Here is a 23,852-nt window from a genome sequence, read left to right as displayed (position 1 = left end):
TTTAGAAAGACAAAAGCCTACATTTTCATGCAGCCATTCTTAACTCATCTAAAAGCATCAGCTAGAAATCCATGTATAATGTGATCACCAAATAATATAGAGATATGATATGCCCAGCAGGTGTCTCTCAGTTGGTTGAGTGTCATCCTATGCACCAAAAGGTTGCCAGTTTGATTCCTGGTCATGGTACATGCCAGGGTTGTGGGCTCAATCCCCGGTAGGGGGCGTGTGGCAGGCAATTGAGGTTTCTCTCTCATCGATGTTTCTATTTCTCTCCCTCTCATTTCCTCTCTAAAAAAAAAAAAAAATCAGTAACAACCTGTTACCAAAAAAGGGAGGAGGGCGATACACAATGCACCTTTTCCCAGGAAGGTAATCACTACTGAGCCATGAACCAGGACCACCTGGAAGTTCACCTCCCTGCTGGACCTCTCCTGCCTTCTCCATACTGTGTCAGGCTTTCCATGGCCAGGCATGCCACCGCCCACACCCCATCTGGGCTGTGCTCGTCTCCCGATGGGAGCCTTCCCTTCCTTCTTACGCACCCTTCCATTGAGGCCTTCACCCCTCTAACCCCTTAAGACACTTTTTACAAATACTTTAATGTACTGGTGCTCTGGTACTTCTCATATCTATGTCCTTACCCTGAACTAAATTGTATACTCCAAATGGTCGGGAAACTGGCCTACACAGTCACTCAGCTAATAACACTCAAGGGCTGCCTGGAGCAATCTCTGATCTGTCAGCAATAGCCCAGGTTCATGCCAGCCCCCTTCCCACCAGGGCCCCAGGAGGCTGAGGCTGACCTGCACTTGCATGTAAAGATGGGCTTCCTGCCGCTCCTTCCTCTTCTGAGCTTCGATCCTTTTCTCTTCTTGTAGTCGTTCCACCAGCTGCTGAGGAATGTCGTGGTCGGTGACAGCTTGTAACACCTCACCTGCAGGACAAATGCATCTTCATTCACCTCTGCCAGGTTCTCCTTTCCCCTTCTTAGAAGGTCCCCGTTTCATGTCATCATTGCAATAGCAATCTAGTAAAGGGAAACGACTGGGTGCCACAAGTCCACATCACGGCCCACGAGCCCAACCCCTCCTGCCTCTAGATGTTGTAAACAAGGAAGACTAATCAGAGCATGGGTTTGCACAGGAGACACAGCTGAGGTCCCTGTAGCATGGCCTACACACCACAGCAATGACTCATGAAATGACGACAAAGCTCCCCACAGTGCAGAGCACGACAGGCCACTCTACTCACTCAGCTTGGACTCCCTGATATAAACCAACATGTATGCGTTCGTGCAGTGCCGGACGGAGAGGTCGTCATCATGGCCCCCATAATTGTGCTCGATTGCTTCTTCTTTCGTACACCTTGACACCACGTCATCATCAAATTTACACCACTGGACAGGAGAGCAACGAGACATCAGCAGAGAGATAGTGCTCTGAGCACACAAGTTCTCACCCGGGTTTTCCTAGAACAGATCACCTATACCTTATGACACACTAGATAGAGGCCCAGTGCACCAATTCGTGCACAGGTGGGGCCCCTCAGCCTGGCCGGTGACTGGGGCTGGCCAGCCGGGAGGAGGACCCGCAGGAGGTTGGCTGTGGGAGCATATTGACCAATACCAGGGGCAGCTCCTGTGCTGAGTGTCTGCCCCCTGGTGGTCAGTGCGTGTCATAGCAACCGGTTGTTTGGTCAACTGGTCGTAATCGTCGCTTCGGCTTTTATATATAGACCAGAGGCCCAATGCACAAAATTCACCCTCGCAGCCCCGGTTTTGTCTGGAAGGTCGTCCGGAAGGATGTTCAGCTGTCCAGTCTAATTAGCATATTACACTTTTATTATTATGGATAGATTATCAGAGCAAGGGCCTGACTTTAAAAAAAAGCAGAGCTGTTCGAAGCTATGTTCCAGTCTCTTCATCAGGGATTAAGTCATTTTAAATGGTACTCAGCCTCACAATTAAAGATGCTGTGAGGGTTCCCTTAGCATGAGCCAGGCAAGCTCCTACTTTGCCATCCTCCCAGGCCCTATGCTGCTGGACACAGATCCTGAGACCCTCACTTGCTCCCTTGGGGAAGATTATGTATGAGATCCACATGAACCAAGAAAGATGGAGCACTGCACAGTGTGGACAACAGGGCACGTGGAATACCATACAATCAATGCTGCTTTCCCTGCCCAGGTAGCAGAGAACTATTCTGTTGTTACTCCTAGGTGGAAAATAAGTGCCTCATTTTAGTTGTAAAGGAATTCTGTGAGTTCCGACATTCAGTACTAACAGAGATACAATCGGAAAGTATGATCACTAATTTAATATTCAACTTTAGAGTATCAGCAATTAATACATATCAGAACATACAGATCAATCAGAGGCCAAGAAGGCTTGTTTGCTAACAAGCGATCAGGAGGAACAGGAAAGGCTGAGCTGGCGTCAGAGTAAGTCCCCTATAGGCAATCACATCCAACTCCACCCCCCTTCCCCAACCCAGCCCCGCCCTGCCCAGCACTTACTTTCCCATCCCCTTTGGGGTTCAGATAAACCACATAATGTCCACCATGATTATCTCCACTGTGAACCAGGACTGCGTGAAGAATATAATTTGCAGGGTCCTTAGGATCTGTTTTTTGCAAAAATTCATCAAGCGGTAACTGTTCGGGGAATTCAAACCTATTAAAAAAACATTTTTAAAGAAATCCAGGTTTCATTTACACGTAAAACATTTCTCTCCTAGGCTTTATTTATTGCTAGACCTTCTAATTGACTGGCTCATCTTTATTTGGAAAGTGAAGTAAGAATCTGACTAGGGAGGCCCTATGAACTGCTTCTGAGGCAGCTCCTACTCATGAGAACAAATCATTGTTTATATGTCAATATAAGGTCTGAAGCTAGATGTGAGAAAAATGGCTATAAAGCACTGACATACCTAACAGAACGTCCAATCCAAGGGTACAACACAACAGTGAGTCTTGTGATAAATGTACACAGTGATTTTTCTAGGATGGAAATAATTCTGCGTGTATGTTAATGAGTGATTCTGACAGTGCAGGACTGGGACCACTAAGGGTATCCTGCAGGCTGAGAAATGTGGGGAAATCAAAACTGGAGGAAGACGTGTAAAAAAGAACCCCACCCTATGATTTTTAAAAATACCCTGGACTCTACTTATTTTCCAATTATTGGCTCCATAGCTTTTAAATGAAATGGTAACTGGGAGTGCTGTCAGAGGCAGGAAGGAAGTGAGCTGGGCAGCTGGGGCCCGAGGCAGAGCATGCACACTGACCCCAACAGGGCAGTGCCTGAGCCATGGGAATTCTGGCCCAGTGTCACCAAATATTCTGAATTCCTAAAAGATGCCAGAAATATGGACTTTTATATGAAATCGTATAATAAGTTCCAATAAAAATAGGAACAAAACCAAGGTAAGGACCCAACAAAACACACCAGCAGGTTGGATTCAGTCTGCAGACTGCCAGTCTGTGGGGTCTGGTGGAGACAATTTCTTCTATTCTCCACAGGAAAGAATGACAAGAGATAAGCAGATGAGCCAAAACCCAGCTGGTGGCAAGCAATCTGACTGTGTTACATACATTTCCCCCTCGAGTCTGAAGGGTGGCTGACCAACCTGGAATAAGGCACACGCACACCTACTTCAGGATTCCTGAAAATTGTACCACATTCTACAAGTCAACACCAACTGAGATATTACAATATATCGGAGAGTCTTGTTTAGACAAATATAACACTGCATTTGGTACTGCAGTCTGTGGAGTGGGGAACACCCTCCTCACAGACTCCAACCTGCCACGTTGCAGAGTGGCTAGGGCTCCTTGAGGGCGATACACAAGAGCAGCTCAAATTTTAAGCAAAAGTATTCCTTTAAAATGACAGCTGTTGGGCACCTAGGTAGAAGGGAAACCTAAATACATCAGAGATGAGACTGAAATACATATACAGACTAAAAAAAGCACTGAGATTAACACCCCTCCCCCGAAAACTCGAGTGACGATTAACTCACACCTCCACACCCACTTAGATTACCTATCATTGATCTTGATGTTTTGGTCCGTCTGAGGGTCATACATAAATCTCATCAGTTGTAGATGTAACACTGGTGGCAATGTTAGGAATTTCACACCTTTCTCTGCTTCCTGAACATTGAAAAAGAAATGCAAATTTAGTTGAAAGCTAGTTATTTCTTGAAGCAATGAAAGCAGCAGTATCTCAGCAAGACTGGAACGTGCTAGGGACTTCTGATAGGGAGAGGCGATGTATAGGCATCCATCTAGGGTGCCTTTAAAATATTTAGACTTAGTCCTGGCTGGTGTTTCTCAGTGGTTAGAGTGTCGGCCTGTGCACCAAAGGGTCATGGGTTTGATTCCCAGTCAAGGGCACATACCTGGGTTGCAGACTTTATCCCCAACCCCAGTCAGGGCAAGTGCAGGAAGACAACCAATCGAAGTGCCTTTCTCACAACCATATTTCTCTCAGTCTCCCCCCTCCCTTCCACTCTCTCTAAATAATCTTGGAAAAAATATCCTCAGGTGATGATTAACAAAAACAAACAAAAAAATATTTAGACCTATATTTACTGCATGTGAGAGTTCCCTAAGGATGACATTCTATCTTGATATCCAGCAACAAGGGAATAGTTGAGAAAATTAAGGTTTGGTCACTTTCTGACATATTTTATATCTGACATATTTTATAGTCATTGAACACTATGAAAAATATGGAAGAGCACAGAAAAAACGACCAGGTGGAAAAACCTAAGAGCAAATGCAGTAACGCAAGCGAAGGAGTGCTAGGAAGACCTGGACAGAGCCGCACAGCGAGCGGCTATGCTGGGGGACTCTCCGTGAGCAGCGACCTTGCCCCAGACTTCCATCTTACTGTGGAGCACACTCACAGCGCTTACTGCTCAAACCACATCTGAAGAACGTTCCAAGTCAGTGCCAGCAACATGGCCTCTCCCTGCTGCTGCCTGTGCAGACACCCCAACTCCCAAACTCGGCTCCTCCGGGGCCTGTGCCTGCCCAGCGCTCACGCCTCTCCCATCTCTGCTCCACCTCAGCCAATGCTTTTTCCCTCTCGAAAGTAAGCCTTTGCCAACTCAACCACTTCCAGGCCACCTGTGACCCTCATCAGGTTGATTTCCAACCTAGACTTTCCCTCGGCACTTTAACGACTACCTAAAGGAACTGGTGGCTGTGTCAGGCAAGCTACTTGGCAATGCTCTATGATGTGCATTAGTGTATTTAAGGGGATAGGGCATCTGGAAGGAAAAACAAATCCCAGAACCTACTGCCACACAAAGGACTGGCATGGTCTCAATACACCCTGAAATAATAATAAAAGAACTATTTCTCCACCACTGTCCTCTGAGACTATGATGCTGAAATACATACTGCTCGCCCAGACCCCAAATATCCAGTGTGGATAAGGGTAACTCTCCTGAGTAACACAGGTATGTCCTGGCACATCCAGGTGACTTACTGCTTGGTGTCCCGAGTGGCCCGACCAAGCAGAAGAGCAGGCCTGTGGCCCACTGCTAAATGGCACATCAGTACCATGAATTATCTGACTGTGGACGCTCCCTGCTCTGCCAGAAGCCCAGAGCTCCTGAAGGGCAATGTGAAAACAAGTGGGCACCAAGTATCATGGAACAGATAACAGAAAATGACTGCTCATTCTGGAGTCAGGATCCTCAGAAAACTGTTACCACCAGGCAAATGCAGACTCCACGTGCCTAGGAAATTCTATGTGTGACTAGGAGAAACTGAGGAGAGCCCGTGCACTGACACCAGGAACGGGAGAAACCGAGTAACGAACGAGTGAACTGGAAAAGTCGTCAAACAAGGGGACAGAGCCTCAGGTGTGCCGGTGACAGTTCTACCTCTGACAACAAACTGCTTCAATGTCCTGCTAACACCTTCGCTACCCCTTCCTGTTCAACCCCACCAGCCACACACTCAGAGCTCTCTAATATATACTGTCCAGGCTAAGATATGAAATCCTTTTGAGTTCTAAATAACAGCAGCATATGGAAAGTTACGAGGAAATTGTTAGTTCACAATTAAGCAAAAGATTTGAGAAGAAAGTGAAAGTGAAAAGCTACACCAAGACACTGGTACACATGTCCAAGTTACCTGCAAGCCGTGCTCCCCGGCATCATACTTGTTGTCACCGTCTAGTTGTTCTACTGCCACATAATCCACAAATGATTCAAATACTTTAAAGAGAGAAAGGAAAAAGTCAGCCGAAATTATCAGTAAAGCTTTGATTACAATAAAGCCAACGCCATACATTTAGGAATGCCAGGGAAGGGAATGTAACTGACTGACTGCGAGCAGTACCTCTCAGCCCCAAACAGAGAGCAGTTAAACTTGCCATACCACCTTCACTAATCCAGCAAAGGCCTAAATGCTCATGACATGGTTTCCTAAGGTTCTTACAAAAATAACATGGAGTCGGTGTTCTAAGATTTTAATGAAAGCAAGTAATAAATTGTCACCCAAGCACCTACTATAAAGCTACAATTATTAAGAGTGTAGAAAGTGAGAGGGAATGGGGGGGGGTGAGTAGGGAGGGTAGTGAAGGGCACAGACTTTCAGATATAACATGAGTAAGGTCTGAGGATCTAGTGTAAAACATGGTGCCTATAGTTGTCAAAACCGTATTGTACAATTGAAATGTGCTGAGAGTAGAACTTAAGTATTCTCTGCAAAAGAAATGCAGGAATGAAACACGTGAGATGACGGATGTGTTCACTAATCAGATGAAAGTAATCCCCCCCATACGCATGTCAAATACGATGTGCACTTTAAATATCATGTAAGTGTCCATTAAACTGCATCGCAGAGCAGTGAGGAGAATATGATGGGACCATTTGACATCCATGTGGAGGGGGTGAGGGGTGGCGATCAATCTTAACATCCCACACATGCAAAAAGAACTATTACAGGTGGGTTGTAGATAAGCAGAAAGGACAGAACAATAACAGATAAGAGAATATCTTATGACTTCAGGGCAGATGTTCTTAGGACACCAAAAACAAAGATTGATACACTGGTGATCACTTACGTTATGAAATTCTGTTACACAAAAAGAGTGAAAAGGCGAGCCCCACTCTGGGGGAACGCCTCAGCGACCCCACCCAGAACTGGCGTGCAGACAGGAAGGCCTCCTGTGCTACTGGTGACAGTAACAGGAGCCGGACTTCCTCTCCTGCACTGGACGGGTAAAACCCTGGACTGCGTGGAAAACAACACTGCCCACACTCTGGATGACAGGCAGTGCGGAGCGATGACCTCTGAGAGAGCCCGTAGTATCCCAACTACGCGTACTTTCCAGGGAAGAGAAACTCAAACAGGCCTGAGGGGTCAAGGAAGCTCAAATGTGTAGGACAGGGAGCCCAAGGGAAGACAGCTGTGGAGGAAGAGAGCGCCAGTGGCGCACACAGGGTCCTGGAGCCTTCGGTGAGTGCAGGTCATTATCTGGGGCTGGGGGACAAACCACCTCACCGATAGAGGCACTGGCCCCAGAGCTCACACCAGCCTGACACTGGTCTGTGTTCCCTCCTGCCTCAGGGGAAAGCCTCCTAGGAATTCAGGCTGAAACTTAGGTGTTGCCTCAGTTGTGAGGACAAATTAGCCCTTAACTAAAAACTGTTGTGCTCCCACCTGACAAAGGTGAAAAGCAAGACTTGAAATAAATTATTGACAATAACTTAATTGTGCCCTAGAACAAAGGTTAAGCGCATGCAATACCCATCAAAATCACAACAGCTGGCATCCAATGAAAGATTACCAGGCATACCACAAAGCCGGCAAACATAGCCATGAAGATGACAAAGGTGATTCAACAGAAATCACACAGGTGGTTATAACTTAATGTCCTTGGCTGCAAGTTTTATGAACTGTATTCCATTATGTTCAGAAAGATAGCCGTATTACTAATAGGTACTGGAAAAAGTGACCACTTCATGATCTGTAGTGTGGATTAAAACCCAGAGAGCACCATTCTCCCACCAAAACATTCAATCTGGTAACTGATAGCTCCTACACATTGCTGGGCGGGGGGATAAACCTTTATCTATTAAGCTGAACATGTGTGTACCCTGTGAGCCAGCAATCCCACTCACCATAAATGTGAGTATGTATGTGCCCCGGAGACAGAAATAAGCATGGCCAGCCAAGGAGCTTATGCCTAACAGCCTCACAGTGAAAACAACCGAGACATCTATCAAGATGGTTTCAAAACTCTTGTAATACATTTCCAAAGGGGAATGCTGTAAGCCAATGAAAATGACCAAATTATTGCTACTCATAGCATAGGTGAATTGCACAGAAATAATGCTGAGCAAAGTGAGAAAGGCACTACATCTCACATAAATATTTACAACATGCAAATACAACCTATAACAGGATGTTAGAAACTCAAGTACTAGTGGTTTCCCCTGCGGAGGACTCAGTGATGGGAAGGGCCGGGCAGGGCTGCGTGTGCGTGTTCACTGGGTGAGCTGTGCACGCAGCGTTTGGGCACGTGGCTGTCTATGCTCCAGTTCAATGACAAGCACTTCTGTAAGGAAGCACTGAACCACAACAGAAATTACCAGACAGGCAGCAGGCCATTGCATGCACACAACTTACTGTTTTTCTTTCCTTTTATGCTCAGCTGGATGTCATAATAGTCTTCTCTCCTATCAGATCGATAGTCCACCTCTTTACACTGGATATAAGACTACAAAAGAAGGGGACATGGTGTGAGTATTAATCAGAACACTGTTAGCATTTTTAAAGTATTTTAAAATCATTCTTGAAGAGAGAGAGCCACATACCACCATTTTGCCTCTGAATAATTTAGGTATGGTGCCTTCTACACACGTGCCTTTCATCTTATTTTCCACGTTATCAAGCAACTGGAAGAGAAAGTTTTGGCTTTAGGAAAATGTTGTTTAATAAATATACAGTAATTTGCAACTTGACTAGGAAATTTCAATGGTCAAATTCTAGACTATAAATATTATGACCTTTGGCATGCAATTATCAAAAACATACAAAATCTTCTTCCTTGGTTGGATATTTACAAAAATATCTACATGCAACAGTTGAGATTAACTCTCTATCCAGCCTTTGGAATGAATTAGTAATCTGTAGTGCCTTTAGAAGAATTTTTTATATTCATTTTACCTCTGTGGAAAAGCATGTAAATTGAGCACTAAACTTAACTCGTATTGGTCCACACCAAGAGATTAATGAGGTTGAGCCTGTCAACAGGATTGACTGGTTTGTCCATGGATATTTAATGAACTGGATTCAACCCAGCTAGTGCTGCAAAAAAGAAAACACACCTTGCCCAGCCAATCACCTTGAATAGCCATGTCATGTTGTGTGTTTGTGTGTCTTTCATCGCAACTGGAAGAATGGGATTTGCTAGTGGCTAGAGCTGGTTTGGGGGAGAATCACCCACACAGAGCTCTGCCTCAATCAGAACATCTGTGCAAAGGAGGGGCCTGGACACTGCAGGGCAATAACAGAAGTCACCCTTCTGAAGTGCAGCAGGGCAGTCAGGACGGCTATGTAGCCAACCTGTGATTTCTTTTGTAACGACTCGGGTAGATATTCCAGGTTAACACATTAAACGTATGCTACCCCCTATTTAAATTTGAGTTTCCCCTCATACTTCCCTTTCAAATAACTTATTTTCATCCTTTTTGGATTTTTAACTAGATAGATACTGCTATTTCCTTCTGGCCTAATTTTGGTCCTGAACAAAGATGGGTATATCTGAATTATAGTGACATGAGGTAGGTCTGAGGTTTTACTTGAAAACAGCAGACAGTGTTTCAAAATATTAGATGTCAGTAGTATACAATGATAGCTTAATACATACCACTCGACATAGCTCCTGAACATCATGTTGCATGAAGCTATCTAAAGTTTCCCACCTTGGAAAGAGAAAATGAACGTTTATATTGAAACTTTGACATTTCAAATAAGAATAAATTAAGAAGCAGCTTGGATTAAAAAAAAAACTACACAGTAAAATAATCGGCCACTATTCTTAAATTCATTTTCTGAGATTATTTGGGGGGCTGTAATTAAAAGATAAACTAAGTTTTATCAGGACACCCAAATGTTCACAACTTTATCTTTACTGCAAGAAGAGGTCATGTTCGTAAGTAAGTACACATTCACTTAAAAACTATACGTGCCCTTTTCCTGACAGGTAAAGCTTTAAGTGGTGACTTATTCCTCAAGCAATTTTCTAAAACCAAGCCCCTATTTTCCAAAGAGGTCAAATAAAATGCAATGATAAAAACACTCTGACATAATTAAATGCCTACACTACGCTCCCTTTCTTCTAGCAACTCACTCATCCATAAGAAAAGCAGCAGAATGGAAAGGCAGATTTGAATACCTACCCAAATGACTTTGTTAGCTTTTTTGTTCCTACGGGCTTATCGCTGTGTTGTAGTTCATAAAACACCCTCTGCAATGCTAAAGGGACACTTTTGGATGAATCATCACCCTCTGTTGGCATCATGTACACGGCCTAAAAGAAGTCATAAAAGTGAAATTTGATGTGAAAGTATACTTTCTAATATCACAATGGCTAAGGTAGTTTAATAAAGACTTTTAGTTATCCCCTAAATAGGCCACAAAGTGTGTGTTTTTTTTTTTAAATCATAAAAGTCTTTAGAAACAAACTAGAAAAACAAGACAAAATCATTTTTTTAAATTACCTATAGCTCACCATCCAAAAGAGAACCACAATTATGTCATACTTCTCGGAGCAACATTTTTAAACTTAATATTACTTATAAACAAAAGATTTGATGAAACAAATGCTACTGAAACTATCCATATTCAGCTATCCCCAGGATAAAATCCTTCTATGGTAATTAACTAGAAGAATAGTGCAAACATAAAGAGAGCCAGCAGACCAGCCAGTGGTGCCCCCCAACCAGGAGTCCGTGTTGCCTGCACTGCTCTATGCTGCTCACGGCTCTCTCCTACGTTAGATTCAAAGGAGGTTTGTTCTGGCTTAACTATTCTTACAAATATAAGTTTTACCTATAATAGCTGAAAATTGTATGTCACAGCCAGTAGTTTTCTAACTGAATAATTTTTTTTTCTGAAGAATTTTTTTATAAAGAACTTTTCAAATGATGTTCACGGCTTTCAGATTTAAAACAAACCCATATTATTTCTAGCTCAAAGTAAGGATTATTAGCTGTACAGAACTTCTGATCACCCCAGTTAGCTTTGAAAGTGTCCAAACACTAAGGAATAAAAATATGCACAAGCATAACACAGGGGCCCTCTCTGGAGACAGCACTGTGATACGGGAAGATAAGACAAAAGTTGGCAAGAGAGTTTTGCTTGTGCCTTAATACTTGAGAGAAAAGGGTGGGTGGAGGTTGGGGAGAGAAATACCATCCATTTACCTTTCGTAGTTGATTTGTGAAAAATAAAGTCTGCAGCAGGCTGTTCATGTAACAAGTCGCTCCCTGATTCTTTAAACCGACATAGCCCGTGTGCTTCTTTGAATCCCACCTACAAGATCAGTTTGAGGTTGAGGGAAAACTGCACAGGACACCCCCTTGCTTCTGCAATGTGTGTGGAGCTATTCGACGAGATGTCAACATGGTGGCCAACATTTCACTTCCCACCATCCTGACACAGGAATGAAGGCCAAGCATCCTCCAAGGTAACAACTCATCAACTAGGCCTGTGACATGGAGGACACCAAGGCCAAAAGTTCTTATCATAAGGTTCCCTTCAATGGTCACTGACTGTCCGCCCAAGTGTGTGGACCAGAGCTAATTCAATCTCAGTGTTCAAGAAGCAGCTTAAAACACTATCTGCTGATGGTAGCATTGCCATCATTTACCAAGATTAGCACTCAGAGACAGGGCTTAAATTCTATGTACTTCTATCAAAATGACCCCACTGTGGTTCTATTACATGCACATTAGGTCATGTGTAGTCAGCAAGAAGTGGAAATAGCTGAGACCCCTCTTTTCTGTAATCATATACACAGAAAAGATAAGCATGTGTACAGGCAAGTTCTGATGCAGACTTTTAAACATCTATAGCTTTTTCTCTTAGTCTTTTCTTTTGGTGGTTGGTTAGAAGATAGATTTTTTTCCCTCAGAGTTAATAGTCCACCCCATCCCACCCCACCCCCGCCAAAACAGGAAGCTGAAGAGGATACCACCTGAAAGCAGGACAATCCCCCACCTCCATCTCCACCTTCCCGTGTGTGTGTGTGTGTGTGTGTGTGTGTGTGTGTGTGTAGTGAAAAGATATGAACGTGATTGCACTAAGTGTGACCAATCCTAGGAGGTATTTATTATGAGGTCAAATGTCAACAGTACTCTGAATTCCAGGGGTTAGTTCATGGCCTTGCAAACACACTCAAGGTGTGTCAAAATGGCCCAGTTAAAATTTGCACATGTGTGTAAAAGTAATTTTTTAATGCAAGAATTACAAATTACAGATTGTTATTTTAAGAACTATAACCATAAAGGTGATAATGGCTGAATAAGTTTTGATAAGTGTGGCTAAGCCAATTAATATTTTGATTGGTAAGGCTGAAAACCCCAATCTACTTTTTAAGACAAGAGACATAGGGATAAGTGTTTTTAAATGAAGGGGGTGGGGAGGAGATCAAAAAAATTAGCAATACCTTGTTTCAGCCCCCCATTTCTGATACTATAATACAGCGTGTGTTTTGAAAAGGCAACTCAAAAAAAAAAAAAAGTCTAATTCCTCCTGTATCAGTCCAATTAACATAGAACTAATTAATATTATTTGCTTCTAAAAAAATTCCCAGTGCTACCCCCCAGGCCACATTAGCCAGGACCTGGACTAAGTAACAGCTCCTTCAGGGCCACTCCACTGCTCTCTGCCCCATTCCATTGGGGTCAACCAATGGTGCACTCTTGACCAAGAGCAGGGCCGTATGGAAACAAAATATCACAAGCAAGACACTGGAATCTGTCTGTCACTTAACTTCTTTCTGGAGAGAGTATTATCATTTCGCTTTGGGCCTTAAAAAGTGTGTTGGGCCCAGCTGATGTGGCTCAGTGGTTGAATGTCGATTCCTTATCAGGGTTGTGGGCTCGATACCAATCCCCATGGAGGGCGGATAGGAAGCAGCCAATCAATGATTCTCTCATCATTGAAACATTATTAATGTTTCTCTCTCTCTCTCCCTCCCTCTTCCTTCCACTCTGAAATATATTATTTTAAATGTGTTGGTCTTCTATAACATGATCCCAATTTATCATCTCAGCCTTCAGTTCCATTTTGCACACTTTCCTGATACTCTGCCCAATCCCAAACTTCCCTGCTAGTGTCTTCACTCATGTTGTTCTCCCTACTCCCAAATTCCACTGTCCCTCCTCATCACCCAGTCACCCATCCACTCTTTAAGGCCAACACTTCCTCTTGCACACAGACCTTCCTGGATGAGTGACAGACACATCTCCTAGCAGGCCCTCCTCTAAGCTCTGTGGCACCCCACTCACTACTTCACCGCTCAGTGGGCCAAGGCCCCTTCAGCACACGCTGATGCTCCCAAATTGTACATTCCTGACCTCTTCAAAATAAAAACAGAGCCACCTCCTGCTGTAGTTATTTACATACTGGTCTTACTCCTTTACCAGACCAGCATGTACATTCTTTGAGGACAGAAACCCAAGGCTGTCTTGTTGACCCTATAATTATATTCTTAATACACAGCAGGGTCTGGCATAAGAAAACTGCTCTATAAATCTAATAAACAAAGCAGTGAATGTGAAGCTGCATATATATCTGTGTGTTCCATGTGTGCCAAGGGGCAGCACAGAGAAGGTGCTTATCTGTGGAATACATGCGTCTCTGATAGTATGAGAATGTTGCCCTCACTACAGCACAAAACACATTAACAGCACCCAATTAAAGAAAAACTTACGCAACTCCATGGGGAGCATCCGCCTGTACAAAGACTTCAAAAGTCACTTTGTCATCATCTATAAATCCTTTCTCAGGATCAGTCACTTCCTATAAAAAAAAAAAATATCCAACTTGCATAAGATCACACGAATGCTCCCTTCATTCCAACAAGACAATTATCCCAGTGTCCTGTGCTTAATAAATTAAAACGCTACTTTTTCAAGCATCCCAATTATGCTTCGTTTTGTAGTGTTCTTGGTTTATTTTAAACTGTTCACTGAACAAAAGGAGGAATCCCAGAGGCAATGGGGGTGCAAGGCCACAGCATGGAAATTAAAGGATCAGTGTCTGCTCATCAAAGCAGGGATGGGCGTTCCAGAGAGCCCGTGCTAGGAGACTATTTCCCCCTCTGCAAAAAGCAGCCAAAATGCACTGACTGGAGAGTTCAGGAAGGCACCTACAACCGCCCTGCTCTATGTCTGACTCAGGAAAGGACCCCAACTGGTATTATTTCTTTTAAAGGAAATGTACCTAACAGGAAAGCTATTAATCAACTTATCAATTTTGACCAAATGTTGAGACTTGAGTCCTGTTGGCTTCTAGAAGCTTAGCCAGGAAACAAAACCACATATAGATACCTGGCCAACTTATTCTAAAATAAACAGACAGCATTGAAAAATAAAAGATTTAGGGTAACACAGAATGATGCTCAGGTTATTCAGGCTAAACCCACTGTTACTTACACTCCAGGCCATAAAATTGGAAAATCCCCAATCATTTTCTTTATGGAAGAACAAATGACTAATACGACGACTGAATGACTTCTCATCATCTCTGTAATTTATTATCTTCAGCACCGCTTGTGCATGACAAGACCACGACCTGTTTAAAGAAAATAATCTAAGACTTAGGTAACATATTTCATTGATGTTTACATTTTTAAGAACACAGCACACAAAAATTCCCATACTTATTGTTTTTCCCTTTTGGAGGGATTGAGGAGGACACATTTACCTTTAATGGAGAAAAAGGCTGAAAGGGTTTGGGAGTGCCCCTATGTACTGATTTAACCCATGGTTTTATTATTTATTATTTTTTCAAAAGTTTACTTCAAGTTTCTTATAGGTGTATCTATAAAATACATGTTTAGATTTTATAAGAGACTACAGTTTTGGGGTCAGATTATAGTTCTATTGATATTCTTTCTAAAGAATAGGAAAAGCCCTAGCTGGTTTGGCTCAGTGAATAAAGTGTTGGCCTGCGGACCAAAGGGTCCCAGGTTTGATTCCGATAAGGGCACATGCCCAGGTTGTGGGCTCAATCCCCAGTGGGGGGCATGCAGGAGGCAGCCAATCAAGGATTCTCTCTCATCATTGATGTTTCTCTCTCTCCCTCTCCCTTCCTCTCTGAAATCAATAAAAAATACATTTAAAAGAAAGAAAAGAATAGGGAAAAAATGGTTCTACTAATAAAGTTGTCATCACTTCTAAGCATCATTCCTGCCCCTGGTGGCTCATATGTGCTGTGGCTGTCAAGTTCTGAAGAGCACCTTCCACACAGGCCTCCTGAGAAACTCTAAGCATGGATACCGAATCACAACCAAGAAACATGACCACAGATGCTGTCAGTCACGTTTTGAGAACACAAAGGTCCTCTGGATCGATGTTTATAAAGAAAAAAGATACCAGTGGGTGTGACTCAGTGGTTGAACGAGGACCCATAAGCCAAGAGGTCTCTGGTTCAATTCCCAGTCAGGGCACATGCACAGGTTGTGGACTCCGTCCCCAGTAGGGAGCAGATCAATGTTTCTATCTCTCCATCCCTCTCCCTTCCTTTCTCTGAAGAAAATAAAAACGTTTTAAAAACCAAAAGGATATGCCACTTTACAAGTCCACCATAAGGTTTACAATGCAAGTAGAGCTTATAAAGGAATGAACTTTGAACGGGCTGCAAACTCACTGAAATACCTAGCACAGCAGGGCTGTCACCTCGGCACTTCCACTTGCTCTGGATCTTTATGCTGGATGTGGACGGCTCACTGTGCTTCCCAACTGTTCAGGCTAAAGCTGTTAGACTAGAATCTAGCCCAATACTCATCAGATCTGATCACAATGTGAACATAGGGGAAAAATTTGTTAATCTGAATACAGCCCTGGCCGCACCATAAAATGGGCTTGGCACTTCCTAAAAATTCAAAAATAAAAAATAAAATGAGCTGTGTTCCCTGGAGCTTTAACAGAACTAGAACCAGTGCCCTCTGGGGAACAACCTTCCCCAGGGGGCACCAAAGAGCCACAATCAGGAGGTGACAGGGAGTCTATGCAGATGTGGTCCAAGGAAGCAGCTTGGTGACAAAGTGGTCTGGAATCCCTTCAAACAGTGTCACAACTAGGGGAACTGATAAACGCTGAACAGTGACAATTCTTAATTAAAGGAAAGAAGAGTAAAGAAGCTTTTGGAAGTAGGCAGAAAATGTGAAACCTCTAATCTTTGGCTTTACCTGAATGGAGGGACCACCAAAGACACTTCTTCTTTCTAAAGACATTTAATAGTATACCACCTCTTTTTAGAAATTACATGAATAAAAATTTATTCTCCAAAATAAGCGAAGTAGGCTCATGTTGTAGAACCCTCGAATGTTTTCATTTGAATTTTCTGAATAACCCATATGAACTGATTAACACAAAATGAGAAAGATGTAAGCCTAAATAATTTTTTTTAACCAAATTTTCCCCTTGGAGAGTTATTGCTGAAAAGGAATTAAGCCTGGTAACCAGTATTCAGCTAATCCACTGGGCCCTGATTCCGTGTTCATACAAACACTTCAGTTCTGTATATGCAAGAAAAGTACATATCTTTTTAGTTTGGATATAATACCTACCGGTGAGTTTTAAAGAGGGAAATGTATTTAATCTAATTTAAAATCAAAGGACTGTAGAGGCTTAAGGAAATTAAAAAAAAAAAATCAAAAAGAGGCCAAATGTATTATAACTATCTGTGGATTTGTAATTGCATCATTTAAACTGTCTTACGTGGAATCAGATTCAGCATTGCACTGGAGAAAGAATCCTACGCTTTTTTGGTGTGGTCTGTCTGGATAAAAGCGTGGCATCACCATAATCTTCCATGGCAGATTTCGCACAAAACACGGAGGGCTAAGGACCGACTCACTCAGTCTGCTGAAGCGCTCGACAGTGAACTGAAAGGTTGCCTCGGAGCGCCAACTCGTGTCTGCAAGAAAACACGTGACTGTCAATCAGAGCCCGTAAAACAGCCCTGAAAGCACCAACAAACAGGAATAAACTATTCTACACAACATCAACTAGCTAAAACCTAGCTCTCTGGAAAAATAACATCAGCCCAATTTACTAATAACCTAAAACAGCACAATGATATGCAGCTTCTGTGTGAATGAAACCCCAAATTCAGGAGGCTAACACACACCTGCCTTCCCTCCTAGATTTTTAAGAGTCCAGTGTGATAAGAACAGCTATTCTACTTCTTACTTCTCACATAATTCTTAGTGCATGGAGGAGCTTTGGAGAGAAGGGATGAAACATGTGACATCTGTCAAGGTCAGGGGTTGTGGGGGGAAAAGAAAAAGCCTTGAGACTTAGGCTAAGCTGAAGAGGAAAAACGAAGGGGGTGCTGAACTTGCAAACACTGGTGGCCTTTCGGGTAAAGGGCTATTCCCCAAGGAAGCGCGGCACTGTTTAGAGACAAAAAGATTGCTGAAAAGTTAGCCTACAAATAAAGGTTAAATAACTTCATTAGTTCATAATTTTTGTGAAAAATCAGCCTGAACTCCCTAGCAAAAAAAAAAAAAAAGAAAAAGAAAAAGAAAGAAAGAAAGAAAGAAAGAAAGAAAAAAGAAAAAGAAAAAAATTGGTATTCTTTATTACTCAATGATACTAAAGGGAAATTTAAGGAATTAGGATTTTCTCCAATAAAAACCAATGTGTTGTTGTAGTGCCTGTTAGACATTCAACTAATGTCACAAACTTTAGAATTCCAGCTTTTACTGATGGTGGCTATTCATTTACAATTGACACAAGCGCCAGATTAGCTTTGATAAACCCAGCAGTGTCCATATCGACACTTCTTAGACTCCTTGTGTGAAGGAGTGGTCCTCCCAAGGCCACCCGCCAATCTATCACTGCCAGCACTTCATAATAAAGCATCGTAAAACTGCCACAGCAAGGTACATGCTTCTAAATGCTTCCTCTGACTTTCTGTACCTATCCCCTTGCAGACTGGGAACAGTTTACAGGCGGGCAGGGGACCAAGGGCTACACCTTGAGGAGCCACAGTTACTTTACAGAATAGAACGGGCAGGGAGGGTTTAAGAATCAATACTATTTTGACATCCTGCCCTACTGGCTCCTGAGGTCCCCAATGAGACTGGAGGCTTAGGGGAAGAAAGGCGGGTTAAGAGAACACTCCCTCCCTTCATCCTTCAGTCTCTACACTGCACCGAGACAGCCAAGTGCTCAGGATACAGACTTCTCAGTGTACACAAACTGCTTGATTTGTGACTAACTGATTTGTTCTTAGGAAAACATGTCCATCAGTCCTCATGAGAGGTTAATATTCTTTACCAAAAAAAAGAAAAACCAAATGTATGTGTGACAGCATTTTTACCTTCTTTTAAACACTCTTTCTTCATCCCTAAGAATTTTTCCTACACATAACACTGCTCTGCAGTTTACAGTGAAGCCCTTTAAAAGGAGAGCAGCTGAGCAGGGGTTAAGCACATCTAAGAGGTGACTGCATTCTGAATTCGAGCCTCTCCTAGTGGCAGGCAACCCTAATCCCTTTAATGGATAATAAAGTCCACTGAAAAGGCAAGAAACTTGCTCAAGAGAATGGTGTATGGAATGGCTGAGGAGAAAAGCAGGCCACTTTTGCATAGACACATAGGTCACATTTGAGTGGTACTTAAATCCTGCAAGGTAAGCAAGGACAGCCAGTACTTAATTCCCCCTTTACAGACAAGGAAACTGAGGCTCCCTGAGGTTTACTGGCTCATCTTATCCAAAGTGTTTTACAAAGTGACCACGGGAGTTTTAATATTCAAGATTTGTCAACGCTAAGCACAATGACCCTGCCTCTGATTTGTAGGATGCCATTCTAACACTCCACCAAACACAGACCCCAACAAAACTGACCTGCTTTACACTGATTGAAGAACTGAACAGAACCAATCGAAAAGCACCCCAGGACACTCACTCCTGGGGCCTAAAGATTTCGAGGCTGCAAGGTCCCACCTCTCTTCTAATTGATTTTGTTTTCAGCTATCCGTAGGATTAGATTCTTATATAGATAAAAAACTGACACCTATCAGTGCTTTTCTGTTCTTCAGAATTTAAGTCAATTTCTAAATTCATCTTTCAATATTAAATAGGACTCAATAATAGTGAAGTGAGCGTGGCACTGAGTCCACGCGATGGCAGGCCCGACAGAGGCTCAGTGCCCTGAGCCTGGTGCCAACCTGGCTCATGGTACTCGGTTCACACTCGTTGAATTACACACTAGATGTGAGATTCTGCCTCACACTGAAGGCACATTCTTAGAACTTATCTTCCTAAACAGGAAATTCAACATAAATAGAAATCAAGTAAATAGAAATCTTACCCTATCACTGGAAATTATTTATACTAATAATTCAAATTACTTTGAATACAAAAAGGTCAAAACAAGAGAAGCTTACTTGAAACCCACCTTTGACAGATAAGGCTGGCCTGCTACAGCCCTATAAGGAATTACAACAGGCTAATATAAGTATTTGCCCAAGAAAATAAATGAAAGGTCCTTGGGATTCTATGTACAATTTTTGCAACTTCCTGTGTCTGTAATGACTTCAAAATTAAAAGTGTTTTAAGAAAGCAGTAAACCTGGAATTATGAAGGATACTCCACATCCTGCAGTGTTAGTATTTCATCCAAACAAAGACTCTAAATTGCCAGGATGCCACAGGGCACCTATCACTCCAAGAATCTTTCTATTATAAATAATAGAACAATGAGCTGTGTTAACTGCTGCCATCAAGACATCCTCAATCAGAAAACTTGATAACCCGCTACTTTCCCATCCTGTCTCTGAAAAGCAGCAGCAGCAGCAGCTCCCATCTAGTCCCCAGCTACCACTATGCCTATTCTTACAACAACCTTATCTTCACAGGTCAAAGGCCAATGTACTGGCCTGAGGTTTAGTTTCGTGAAAAAGTAGAGGAGCATAAAATACTTGGATTTTCTGAATCAGGAAGGTTAGAGTGAAGTTTTCCCAAATGGCACTCTTGCAGTTGATTGTATCAAGTCTAGAATACAAGTCTTTACAAAGCCCTAGTGAATTCCCAAAAATTTGTTTCATGGGTACCAACAATCTCAATCTAGATCCCCCTAGACCTGCCGAGGCTGCACTTGCTCTAAAACTTCTCATGGTCATCTCAGCAAAGACAGTAAGACACTAACATCAAAGTATAGTAGGTGCGCACAACTAGGAAATGATTTGATACTTGTCCACAACTCAGTGTTAACAGGATTTATGCCCTCTACCCCACAAACATTTTTCCAAACTATTAGCTTAACTTTTGTATAGGAAATGTGCCTTACACTAAGGCCTCTCTGCACAGTTAAGGCATTGATCATTGAAATCCAGTGTTTTCCAGATTGAGGTGTTAAAAGGAGATTTCAGGGGAAAAGGGTTCTAAAGTCCAGAGTTTTGGGGAATCATTAACAAAGAGTCTTTTGGAGAAAGTTGTTGGGATACTGAATGACTCAGAGATCTATACTACAGAAACTTGTTTAACCTAGCACTCCTCAAACTTCCTAGATTCACAACACACATGTCTTGTAGAAGAGTGTTTTGAAATACACATGATGGCTGGGAAAATGCTGCCCTCAAGGCTTCTACGCCTAGAACGAGAACCACCTCCCTCCTGCCCCCTTTGCCATCAAATAGAAATGATTTTTTTTTCATTCTCTTACTCCTGGGTCTTTCAAAAAGCACCTAAAATTCAAACCAGGAAGAAAGTGCAACTGAAGACCACTCTACTTTCTCCTATAATATGCTTTCTCCATGTGGTAATTCACAACAGGAGCATTTCCATTTTTAGGTTCTGTGGTTCAGCATCATTACTTACTACTAATAATTTAGTAAAATTGCTTTGAGAGAAAAGGGATTTTACATACATTATGATCTCATATAAGTGGTTCACAAATGAGGCCACTCTGGCTCCAAAGAGACAACTGGCAGTATCTAGATATTTGGTTGTCAGTTAGGGGGATGAAGGTGGTATAGCTCCAGTGTCCTATAATACACAGGACAGCTGCCTACAACAAAGAATGACCCACCCAAAAAGGCAACAGAGCCGAGGCTGAGACACATGCCCTTTTATCTACACCTGTGCCTTCTCCCAAGCCCTCTGCCCATAAAAACACCAGTGGAAATATCAGATTGAAAATGCTCTGTGGAAACTAGACTGAGTGTGCTGTGACTGGGTTGGGCAAGCTATTGCTCCGCAAGTGGTTAGAATTGGTCCTTCACTCACACCTGGCACATCAGACCTGGCTGTGCCTTCCCACTATACTCTCTGAATTACTTTTGGCATCTCCGGTGTCTAAAATAAAACCAAAAGCCCGGCAACCAGAGACCACACCCACACCGTTGCCCTTGGTCTAGAGTGGAAAGCGCACTCCACAGGTAATAAAGCAGCGGGGTTTAGACCACTCTTCTTTACCTTCCTCAGATATTGCCTCAGCCAGCTGCCAGGGGGTAAACCGCACTGTCAGAGAAATCTCAACTACGGCTGCAGTTTCTCATGGAGGCTGAACTTTTGGCAGGAGGTCTGAACAGCAGTCCTTCTGGTGGTGCAGCCCGTGGCTGATGAGGTTTCTTTCAACTGCCCCGTTACACCCCTGGGAAGGACACAACCCTCATGAGGATTGATGGACATGCTTTTGACAGAACATGGTTTCATATTACACTGCAAGATTCCAGGGGCTGCATAAAGTGATGACTGGCTGCTACCTGCTCACGATTTCTGACCTTGCCAATGTACAGGTCATATAATCTAATAAATTGTAAAAAAGAAACTGCCTCAAAAGAAAACGATTCCCTAGGCATAAAATGTCCATGCATGTACAATATGCATGTTTTTTGCATAGAAGATATAGACCTAAAGTTAGTGTGGGAGAATGAAGTCCAAAGCTTGGTTTGATTTCACACCTAACAGGAGTGGGGTACAGACAACTGGTAGACACAATGCACTAAGAATGCAATGGAAAGCCAAGTTCCAATGTCTGGAAGTATCTTGCTGCCAACAAGAAGGAAAGGAGAGTAACATGTAGTTATTCTGAATACTAACAGTGGCCAGAAAATTGCAGGCCTGTGTACCCGTTATATAATTATAAACTTCTGTATTTAAACCTTCTCACCTAGGCTGGGGAGAATCAACTTACCTTGAAATTTGTAGGTAATCTTGAACTCAACACCAATTCAATGCCCCATTTTTCTTCAGGCACAACCTCCTAAAAACTAGCTACTTTTAAGAAATTCAGAAGAACTTGAAGAAGAAATAGGCATCACATCTACTTGTGTTTCTGACAGAGTTTCTGTCTGGTGCAAGTAAGCAGACCACACGTACTTACCATCCTCCATGTCTTCCTCTGTGTTGTTGTGCCCATCACTCATGGCTACATTCCCGTTGATAACAGGGTTTTGAGTAATTCTTGGTGGGTCATCTGTATCTCCAGCTTTAAAGAAACAAAGAAATTCCATGGTTTTTACCTTCTTGGCTTAAATTAAATAAAACTATACTGGTACTTTTGATGATTTCTAGGCACTAATAAGTTACAACTGTGTCAAAATAAATGCACTCTAACCCAAAAGGCATTTATTAGTACGTTTACTAAATATGAACTTGGGTTGATTTCCAAAATGCTAAATGTACTTTATCATGCACTATTCCACATAGTAATCTGCTCCATCTGCAATGATATTTACTTTGAAGTAGGTTTCCTACTCATTAAATCCAATCAATCCTAGAGAAAATGTTGATTTATGAAATATATACGAGTGTACAAACGTTATATCTTTTTAACAGAGATACACATCAGTACCTTAAAATATTAAATTATCATTCTCAAAGTCTCTGGATAATTACTGTATAACTGAAGTATAAATCCATGCAAAAACCATTCCTTTTACCGTTGCTTAACTTGCTCAAACCCTGAAACATGTGTGCTTTTTGGGGGGCATAGGGAATTGGGAAGGAGGCCCCTGGGAGGATTGGCATGTATAACAGGCCCAGAAAGGACCAAGAAACTAATAAAATGATTTTTTTTATTCTGAATGCTTGCTTAAATATGTCTTGGAAAACATTTACATAGAATCAGAAGTGTGGATTCAAAACTTTTAAGCAATGGCTGGGAAATATAAGGTGTCAATTTTAACTAGCATTCTCATCACTATTTTTACCAATTAATTTAAAAACCATCTTCTTTCACTGGCATAGGTCCATGATGTAAAAGAAGAGGGGAGTGGAAAAAATGATGGAAAGCCAGGACTTAAGTAGTCTCTACTGGTCAAAAGGGCCATATTTCACATTTTTAGATTCTTGCCATCTTCCACATATCAGAATAGCTCATTACAACTAACGCTGGTCCCCAATTTAATCAGTGCTGTGCACTGAGCTTTCCCTGGGGCATCAGACACTTCTATAGAAATTAAAGAGTCTCAGCTACAAACAGGAGATTTAGTTTTAAAAATATGTACATAGGTGTGTCCTCGACCTCCAATATTTCAGGGTCTTTCCAGCATTTATACCAGCACTGTTCAATTCAGCACCATGGATAGCGCCATCCCTTTCCCTCTCTAGACCGCTCCAAAACCCCAAACTATCA

General features: G+C 42.4%; 1 protein-coding gene across 1 annotated transcript in view; it reads right to left on the bottom strand.

The window, feature by feature from the left end:
• USP7 (ubiquitin specific peptidase 7) overlaps positions 1-23,852 on the bottom strand; it is a 70,224-nt gene that overhangs the window by 11,743 nt on the left and 34,629 nt on the right. Inside the window, exons 2-15 of the mRNA XM_070413001.1 lie at positions 22,599-22,703; positions 16,983-17,181; positions 14,694-14,832; positions 13,970-14,058; positions 11,457-11,565; positions 10,431-10,561; positions 9,899-9,953; positions 8,844-8,924; positions 8,656-8,746; positions 6,154-6,236; positions 4,046-4,155; positions 2,518-2,674; positions 1,255-1,399; positions 807-937 (exon numbers count right to left, since the gene is read on the bottom strand). Of these exons, the coding sequence (XP_070269102.1) occupies positions 807-937; positions 1,255-1,399; positions 2,518-2,674; positions 4,046-4,155; positions 6,154-6,236; positions 8,656-8,746; positions 8,844-8,924; positions 9,899-9,953; positions 10,431-10,561; positions 11,457-11,565; positions 13,970-14,058; positions 14,694-14,832; positions 16,983-17,181; positions 22,599-22,703 (1,625 nt within the window). The remainder of the gene's footprint in view (positions 1-806; positions 938-1,254; positions 1,400-2,517; positions 2,675-4,045; positions 4,156-6,153; positions 6,237-8,655; positions 8,747-8,843; positions 8,925-9,898; positions 9,954-10,430; positions 10,562-11,456; positions 11,566-13,969; positions 14,059-14,693; positions 14,833-16,982; positions 17,182-22,598; positions 22,704-23,852) is intronic.

Source organism: Myotis yumanensis, unplaced genomic scaffold (assembly GCF_028538775.1).
Source record: "Myotis yumanensis isolate MYYU_CA2020_CCGP unplaced genomic scaffold, mMyoYum1.0.hap1 SCAF_4, whole genome shotgun sequence".
Classification (NCBI taxonomy): Eukaryota; Metazoa; Chordata; class Mammalia; order Chiroptera; family Vespertilionidae; genus Myotis; species Myotis yumanensis.
The sequence above is the reverse complement of the archived record's forward strand: the minus strand, read 5'-3'. Positions and strand labels throughout refer to the sequence as shown.